The sequence below is a fragment of the Lactuca sativa genome, chromosome 8 (genome assembly GCF_002870075.4).
Source record: "Lactuca sativa cultivar Salinas chromosome 8, Lsat_Salinas_v11, whole genome shotgun sequence".
Lineage (NCBI taxonomy): Eukaryota > Viridiplantae > Streptophyta > Magnoliopsida > Asterales > Asteraceae > Lactuca > Lactuca sativa.
The window spans coordinates 43,787,125-43,797,244 of record NC_056630.2 but is presented as its reverse complement, the minus strand read 5'-3'; the positions used below and the strand labels follow the sequence as shown (position 1 = coordinate 43,797,244).

At 36.9% G+C, this 10,120-nt stretch overlaps 1 protein-coding gene across 1 annotated transcript in view; it reads left to right on the top strand.

Moving 5' to 3' along the window:
• Nucleotides 1-9,624: 9,624 nt before the first annotated feature.
• LOC128127694 (uncharacterized) overlaps nucleotides 9,625-10,120 on the top strand; it is a gene marked incomplete at its 3' end in the record, with an annotated part of 140,790 nt that continues 140,294 nt past the window's right edge. The window contains exon 1 of the mRNA XM_052766366.1: nucleotides 9,625-9,871. Within this exon, the coding sequence (XP_052622326.1) occupies nucleotides 9,625-9,871 (247 nt within the window). The remainder of the gene's footprint in view (nucleotides 9,872-10,120) is intronic.

The following is a 10,120-nucleotide window of genomic DNA, read 5'->3' as shown; positions in this document are numbered from 1 at the left end:
GCTAGCGAGAGGGCAAACTCCAAACAACACCTTAACTGGATCGGAAATCATACGCGAGACGACCGAGAAGATAATTCAGATCAGAGCACGACTACAATCATCACGAGACAGACAGAAGAGCTACGCCGATAAATGACGAAAGCCCTTGGAATTCGAAGTCGGAGATAGGGTGTTACTAAAAGCCTCTCCTTGGAAAGGAGTGATTCGTTTTGGGAAGCGGGGAAAACTAAACCCTCGATACATTGGACCCTTCGAGATTCTTGTCCGAATCGGTCCAGTGGCTTATAGATTGCAACTACCCGCCGAGCTCAGCAGTATACACCCTGTATTCCACGTCTCCAACTTGAAAAAGTGCTTATCTGATGAGACACTCGTCATTCCATTAGAGGAAATCAAAATCAATGAGAACCTTCTGTTCATCGAAGAGCCGGTTGAAATCATGGACCGAGAGGTAAAGTGTACCAAGCAGAGTCGCATTCCGATCGTGAAAGTTCGATGGAATGCAAGACGCGGACTATAATTTACATGGGAACGGGAAGATCAAATGAAGCAGAGATACCCTCATCTAATCTCGCATTCTCAAATCTAGCTTTCAAAAGAATTTCGGGACGAAATTCCCTCTAACGGGGTATGATGTCACAACTAGGAATTTTGGTGCCTTGTAATCACAACACTTATAAAAATTATGAATCAATAACATGAAAGCATGCATGATGCTCATTCTATAACAACAAAACTCCATCAAATACTACATTCTATCCCTACAAGTGGTCAACAAAGAATTGGAAACCATTGAAATTCCAATTTGAGTTCACTTTGAAGTAGGACTTCCTTATTGGATCTAATGGACTAATAAACTTCCAATTTAACTATCTTGAACCTAGAACTCTCAAATGGGCCCTAATTAGACCCATATACATGAAACTTAACACTTTTGGGCCTTATGAACCCAAAAATAAACTAGATTAACTTTAATGGGCCTTATTAGACCAAAACAAATTTATATTAGCCCTAGTAGGTCATAAAAATCATACTTTTATTTATTTAGGCCAAAAATCACCTAACTTAACTATTATATGGGCTTAAGGGCTAAAAGCCCAAAAATCTTCTCCTTCCCTCTCCATTTTCGACCTAAACCCACAAGAGAAAGAGAAGTTGACTTCCTCATTGCCACCTCATTTTTACACAAAGGATTTCCATGCAACTCTCATACCTCCATGCAACAATCCCATCACTCACACTCTCTTCTCTCCTCTCTTTCTTCCTCTCAGCCGAACCCAAACACACACACACACACTTCACTCAAAATTCTCTCAAGGAAACTCTCTCCACTCCTCTCCAAATTTTCGAGATCTAAGAGGCTTTCAAAGAGATTCTTACATAAAAATCATCATCCAAGATAAGTTTATGTTTGGATCCATGATCTAGCTACTTCATTTCATCCAAAAATCTCTTGTAAATCTATTTAATCTTGTGATCTTGCATCTTAGAAGCTCTTTAAATTCAAAATCTTCCAAGAAAGGTTGCTAAAGCCGAAAATAACATCAAACTTCTTCTAGTCTTCTTCAAAACCAAAACTACAACTCAAGGTGAGCTTCATACCCTTCTATTTTCGGTTTTTATATGTTTTATGGGGGAGAATACAAGAAAATGTGTAGATCTATGTGTATGTGTATGCTATGTGTGATTTTATGCATATATGTGTGTGATGTTATGTATTTTTGTGATAAATATGTAACAAAAAGGAGTGATAATTCGAGATCTATGACATGAGAAAGGAAACAAACATAATCTAAGTTATTTTACACTAATCAAGTCAAGAAAAATAGCTTATAAGGTTATGAGGAACATACTTTAACATAAAACTCATTTTAGGACTTAAAATGTTAAAAATACAAAACTTGGGGTAAAAACTGCCAAGTCACGGTTTCTTGAGGGTCAAAAGAGTCAAAACAGTTTTCATAATCATTTTTTTGAATATTAGAATTTACAAAGGACTTAAAATGCAAAAAATTGAGTTATTGGGCTAAATATGGGCTTTTTGGCCCAACAAGCCCAAAATTGCAAAAATTGAAGTTTTTAAGGGGCTGAATTGTAATATTCTATAAAACAGGGAACATGAAGTGAAATAAAACTATTTCTATGGTAAAAAAATGCTTTTAAACTCCAAAAGGATGAAAATGTAATCTTTTTGTATTTTGGGCCAGAATTGTAAAAATTGCAAATTTTGGGGTTTTAACCGAGAAACACCATTCTGGAAGGGCCAAAATTGTTTACTAAATACAATTTGGATTAAAAATGTCTTTTCAACAAGTTTATGATACAAAAGTGTCAAGAAAATGTTTTAAGGACTAAAAATGAAATTCTTTTAAATAAAGGACTAAAAGTGTTATTTTTATAAAAGAAAGGTAGTGAAAAGGGTCAAAGTCATACTTCTAAACAAATTAATTCATTAAGACAAAATACAAGATATCCGGCTAGTGACAAAAGGAAAAACAAATACACCTTCAATCCCAAATATCATTATAAACGAATTGATTCGGTCTCGAATCAATACAAAAGAACAAACGTTAAATCAGAACACTTCAATAGATATGTGATGACTACAATGAGTAAATCTACAAACTTTGGGCTTATGAGTTTCAAATTATGCTTGTTGGGCCTTGCAAGCCCACCAACATGATCTTTGGGCCCAAAGGGATAACGCTTATATGTTATTGGGCCTTCAATGACCCAATATTTTATAAAAGGACTTTCAATAGCTTTGTGTGCTAGTAGGCCAAAGTGTCCCGCTAGAAAAGTTAGTAAGGTCGCAATAATCAAATGCGAGTTGGACCACTGTGTCTTTCGCATCCACGACAGCCTAAGGAACTTACGATAGTAGTGGGACATAATACTCCCCTTCTCTTCATTTGTTAAGGGTTACGAGAAATCAAAGTAGACAAAATTATGACGATATACAATATAGATTAATTCAATATTCAATCGTTAAGAAAATACAAAAATCGGTAATCACAAATACATTTCAGCAGCAGGAAACATTGGGTTTTCCGGGGAATTTAATACTACTCATTCGAAACTTTATAATAATATTACAAAATACCCTTCGTAGATATATATATATATATATATATATATATATATATATATATATATATATATATATATATGTTTTTAAAATCATTCATGCATCAACTTATGGATCTTCACATTTTGATAAACAAAAGTCTTTTCAAAAAATATCGGATTTTCTGGGTTTTACAAAATACACAAATCATTTTACCACAACTTTGCTTATGAACTCACCAACATTTCATATGTTGACGTTTTTCCAAAATAACTTGTATTCTCAGGTAATAGGTAAGCGGAAGAGTAGTATGAAGTAGTGTTAGATGTTATGTTGCTAAGAATACTCAAACTATTTATGTTATGAATGTGTAATGTTAAAACAATGTACTTGATATGAACAATTCCAGTTGTAATATATTGATGCATGGTGACGTTTATGTTATGATTCATGTATATTCATTGTGATGGTATTCAATTAAAGTCATGCGAGCCCTCAGACGTTTCCGCCGTCTGGTTCGGGGGTGTGACAATCTATCTATCTGTCTATCTATCTATCTATCTATCTATCTATCTGTGATTACCCGAAATTTCTTTTTTGTATTGTGACAACCCGAAATTTCCATTTTGTACAAACTATATCACTTCAATAGAAGTTATAGCAGTCACAGTTAATTTTCAGACTTTTTCGTGTAACTTTGAGTAATTCAGGATTTACACTTCAGGAAATATCAGGAGAGTGGGAGCACTACGGTTTTGTGCAACACTGTTATTCCAACACTTTATTATATTAGAGATCATTTCAGGAATAAAAATATTTTCTGCCGAAAATATCTTAGGACTATAAATAGAATTCTGAACCAAATTCATTCATTATTCACATTTCCAACTAGAGAAAAGCCATTTTCTCTCTCACGGATCTTCGGGTTTTTATACCAAAACGTGAGTAACTCTTTCTAGTAGTGTTAGAAAGCTTATTATGTGCTTATAACATGATTTAGATGGCTAAATCATTAGATCTAGGAGTTTACTCCCCAAGGTGTTCTTGGGCGGTAAACTCCCGAAACCGAGCCTAGCTTGTTCCTTGTGTTATGCTACTGCTTTAGACTCAATTTTATGTGTGTTAGGGACAAGAAAACAACCAAGAACACCCAAGTTTGGGAGTTCACGGCCCAAGAGTTTTTTAGGCCGTAAACTCCCTTTTCAAACTCAAAATGGTGTTTTAAGGCACATAAAGCTTTAAGACTATTATCAAGACTTGTCCCCATTTAATGTAAGGCCTTAAGCACATCAAAATCACTTATCAAAGTGAGTTTACGGCCAAGGCTTTGCTCTTGGGCGGTAAACATGAAAGAATGGCACCAAAGTGTGCCTAATGTCATCATATGCTTGGAATAAAAGCCTAGAACCAATACCACATGTGCAAGAGACTTGAAAGCATCAAAATCACCTCTTGAAGTGAGTTTACGGCCTTGGTAATGCTCCTAGGCCGTAAACACCAAACAAGGGCACCAAAGTGTGCCTATGGTCCTCATTAGCTTTAAACAATTGTCTAGAACCTATCCTTCAAATGCAAGAGGCTTGAAAACAACAAAAACACACCATACTTAGAGTTTACGGCCGTAAACTCTAAGGGGAATGGCCTTTGGGCCATAAACTCCTAATTGGAGTGTTTCTAGACCTTAAACCCTTCCAAGGACTTAGCCACCAAGTTGGAATAATTCTAGAAATCATTTGGGACTTCAAAACACACAAATACCCCATGGTTGGGAGTTTACAGCGGTAAACTCAAGAGTTTACAACCGTAAACTCCATGTGTGTTAGTATATGGGGAGTAAACTCACATATAGGGTCCTTTGGAACCCTAAACACAAGTACCATGTCCCACAATAGCTTAGATGCAATCCTTAGGGCTTAAAACACTTATATAAAGTGTTTATTATGTCTAGGATGTCTTAACTTTATCAATTAGTGATTTAAGACTAATTGAATGCATATATGTGTGATTATATGTTCATTAGGATCGTAGTGTGTGTATAAGCCCTCGCTTGGCACCTAGCAATCCTATACCGTTCAGTTCATCCCAATCACCAACTACTGGTGAGTTCATACCCCTAATAAATATTTTAAATGATTTTAAACATATTAAAGGGGGCAGGGGGGGGGGATACAAGTAGAAAACAATATGTTATTAAATCAATCTTATGTATTTTATAACGGTGTTTTCATTCAGTAGATTTCACATACTACAAAATGTGATGCATAAAATGGTTTTCTATCTTAAAATACCTTGATAACAAAGTATTAGTTTTGAAATGTTTATTTAAAATGACATCAAGTCATTCTTAATTATTGTTCAAAACTCCTAGATATCTTGCAAAACCATTATTTTACCATCTTGAATCAACTATACTTATGCGCATATGTTCATTTATATGATAGAGATTATAGTTTTCATCATTCGTTCAGTTTCCCACACCCTGGTATGTCGAGGGTGCATAAATCTACTTGAACAACCACTTACCTTCCAGTTAATTATCATAGGGATAGTTAGAAGATATCAAACATTATTACTACTACAAGGAATCACACAAGAGTCAGTTCATTCATGAGTCTATACAAATACCTTACATGATACATGAGTACACGTACTTAGGATTACATGATACATGAATATGTTTACATATACTTACCTGTTACATGAACACACTTACATGAATACCATACAAGAACACTTCTACATAGGTGCATTATCCTATATTTACTTACCTTGGATAATTGTACTTAGAAGTAAGAGGATGATTTATTAGTACTTATTGTGTAAATTGTCTTTCCTATCCCGGTTCAATGGGATATTTCGGTGGGACTTACCATTCCGAACCCTGCTGATTAGCACCAGTGGTCGATGAATGTCTACGGATGTCTAAGGTTGTCACTTATCTAGTAGTCAGTGATGGGACTAACCATCCCTCTGTCCAACTGTTGCAATAGTGGATGAGATGTGAATCTTCAGAGGATCATTAGGTTAACGTTGTTATGGGACTAACCCTCCCTCCACCTGTAACACCCCAATTTTTCTCAGTACGTTTGGTTATTTTAATTTAATTATCCTTGTAACCTTGGGTTAATTTATTTAACCAATGTATAATTTCTTATGTTATTGGACTCTTTTGATCATCTTGTAAACTCCTTTTATTGAACTCCATGGGCTATGGGCCTATTTTCAAAGTCCATCTAGTAAATAGTACTTAATGTGTAAATTGAATCATTTGGAACACACACAAGGAAAACACTCTAAACCCTCCCTCTCTCTCAAAAATCGTCCCTCTCTCTCTCTTTAGCATCAAGAGTAGCCAAGGGGCTGTTTGGAGCTTAATTCTTGTTCATTTCCAGCCTTGATTCGTATTGGTATGAACCTCCTTATCCTTTCTTACAACTTGATTCATAACCTTGTTCTAGTTTTATGATTTCATCTTCACTTCTTCTCCTTCTTATTTGATTTGTAATTGTATGTTATACATCATCTCAAGATCCTATCTTCACCCCATATATGGTGGATGATGGATCTAGGGGATTACATGTGGCAAAAGATCATGGAAACCCTAAAAGGGAGAATGATGATTTTATGTGCTTATGTTTATTTTCATGTTGATTATTATTACATCCTTGTGGCTAAATGAAATCCTAATGATCCCTAACCCTTTTTAGTACCACCATTATCATGGGGACTGAATTGGGATGATGAACACATCTTAAAATGTGTTTCAAGAGGAGAAGGATGGATAAGCCAAAAAGGAATCACGGGTGGCTACGATTCTGTTTTCCATCAGATCTGTAGTCATTTTGTAAAAATCATATCTGGAGCTCTAAAACTCAAACGGACCCCAAACCAGTTCCAAACGTTCACAAATTGAGTTGGCTAACTTTATTAAGCATGCCAACCTCACTGATAAGGGCTTTATCTATGTGAAAGAATGGCATCTTTTCTGTTAGGTCTGATCCGGGTCTGTTCTGATATGTCATTTTGTTTTCATCATTTCTAAGGCTTGGAAAAGGATGTAGAGTGATTCCAAGTTTCTATATGTTCCTTATATTATGAATATAAGATCTGGAGAATATGGGGCGTTATTTCCAATTATAAATTGGTTAGAATGGATCCACACTCCAGGTCAGTGGACAGTCACCAAATTTTGCTAGTGCTGTGATTGTCCACAATTTGAATTTTATATCTGGAGTTTGAGAGATGATTTTCATTCAATTCCAACTCTGAGAATTTCACTTGTATGTCCTTTACTTCTCTTAATTTTGTTTTGGACAAATTCTACTCACAAGTTGGGTAGAATTGGCCAACATCACTTGACTATGTTGTTGGAGACAGAAGTGATACACCATTTTGTAAAATCCATATTTAATTCATATTTTGGAGTTAGAATGAGTTCCTTATAGTTGTGGAATCCTGAGAAATCATAGTTTCCTATAAAATTTAGTTAAAGCTATGTTTCTTTTTTAGATTTTGGAGTAAATCCGTTTTGAACAGCAGGTCTGTTTTAGAGACCTTGTTGTGATTACTCTTTTCTCAACTCATAGCTTCATTACTTCTCCTTTCTAACCTTTAGTCCTTCTTAGGTGAGGTTTTGAAGTTTGCTCAAGTTTGGTAGCATTATTTGATTGTTATCCATCCTTAATACTCACTCAAGGTGAGTTCTCTTACACCGTTGTATTGATGATTGTGTTTGCTAGGTAGCTCGTGTGTGATTATTTGAATTTATTATAAAAGCATGCTATATAAGTATTGTTTTAATTCGTACATGTGCACTGTATGTAACTAATTATGGATATGGGGACACCACCAAAGGATACGGATTTACCGGTGCGGTGGGTAGGTAAGATCACCAACGTAATACTCTTCGTGAGGTGCAGTGATTAGGGCCAAATGATACGGGATCTTCCCGGTGCGGTTCAAACCTACAAGTCCTTGTAATATAGACATTGATTCGTTCTTTGCCTTTATCATATAATTATAATTGGAAAATGGAGTAGGGCTAGTAAATATGAATGTTAGTACAATGTCTGTGTTTGAATTCACTAAGCTTCGTGCTTACGTTTTTCCCTTATAACTTTTTAGGTGTTAAGATTAAAGAGGCTAAGGCTTGACATGGAGCATCGGGACATCGCTACTAGTTATTTTGTTGGGACCTTATTATTATTATTACTTCCGCACTTATTGTACAAGATTATTAAGTAGATGGATTATGTTATGACTATTTCAGTTGTTTTAATTTAATGTAAGATGGGATTTAAAAGTTAAAAATTTATGAAAAAAAATTGGGTGTCACAAGTTGGTATCAGAGCCACAATTTGAGGGAACTAGGCATTCTTGTGGATGTTCTAGACTCAAATTTGAGACTCTATAAGAGTTTATTTTCTTTTTAAAATATTTTTCAAACCTTCTAAAGACTAGTAGTGGAAGATGTCGCGGTGTGCCAGTCAGCCAGCCAAGTAAGCCTTATTTCTTATGTTAAATGTTTATGTTAAATTGTTGACTATGAATTGGATTCTACAAGCCTTAAAATATTAGATTACACGCTTAGTTAGTATTAACATGTGAGAGAGTTGTAAAATTAACGGCTAGAGCGAACTGGAAATTTTGAAACTAGACGCGAATGCGAAATTGGAACTTGTGTGGAAGGTAGTAGAAGGGCCCTTACTATTTGAAACATCGGTGCCGGTTTCGGGTCGGAGCAAGGTTGAAAAATTTTCAGCAAGCTGAGTGTTTTGTCTTCCTAGAAATATCTAGGCTGAATTGTTTCTAAGATTTTCCTTCTTCTGTGGATACCAATGGCTCTGCATGCTCGACTTAATCAGCTCCAAATGGAGCAAGTTAGGGATATTGTCGCTGAGCAATCAATAACACTTTCAACGAACTAATCCTGAGTGTGACCAACGAAATAATCAACCAAGTCGGTGCTCTTCTGGATGAGCACCTCACGGTTATTCTCGGGGGAGCATTACCGGCTTTGCCGGTTCAGGATTCGGCATACTACTTCGAGAAGTTCAGCAAGTGTAGCCCTCCTCTTTGCAACGGTGAATCCGACCCAGTGTCTGCTAAGCACTGGGTGTCAGATGTTGAGGTCGCCTTCATAATTGTTGGGTGTCCGGACCAGTACAAAGTAGTGATCGCCATGAATCAGCTGCGAAAAAGGGGAAAGACATGGTGGAACACCATCACCGCTCTATTGAACAAAGAAGAAGTGAAGGCCATGTCTCGGGCCCAATTTGTGGAGAGGTTCGAGGCACAATATATGCCTAAGGTGGAGCAGCAGTGGATGCAGCAAGAGTTCATGGCCTTACAGCAGACTACGGAGTCCTTTAGTGACCTGAACGCCAAGTTCTTGGAGATGCTATCTTTTTGCCCCTCGTTTGCAGGGAACGAGGCCTAGTTGGTCAGCCGGTACATGGCCATTCTACGTACCGAGATTCGGGAATTCGTTAGCATGCAGGAGTTCCCGACTTTATTTTTTCCCTATTGCGATGCGAGAGTTCTGCGTTATCATAGACATGGATTGGCTTGATGCGTTTGATGCGGAAATCCACTGTCGTAAGAAGCAAGTGCGTGTTCGAAACCCTAGAGGTGGAGAACTTATTATTCAGGGGGACATTCCCCGCCTAGCTATGGCTTCTTGCTCTTCTACTATAGCACTAGACGACGTTCCTATCATTTCCGACTTCAGCGATGTCTTTCCAGAGGAACTCCCTGGCTTGCCACCTATTCGGCAAGTGGATTTTCGCATTGATTTGGTGCCAGGTGCGACTCCGGTAGCGAAATCTCCTTACCGCTTGGCACCACCTGAAATGAAAGATCTCCAAGATCAACTTTAAGAACTAAGTGATAAAGGGTTTATACGGCCAAGCTGCTCACCTTGGGGTGCTCCTATTCTCTTTGTGAAGAAGAAAGATGGATCCCTACGAATGTGTATTGATTATAGGGAGCTAAGCAAGCGCACGATAAAGAATAGGTACCCGTTGCCACGTATTGACGATCTTTTCGATCAGC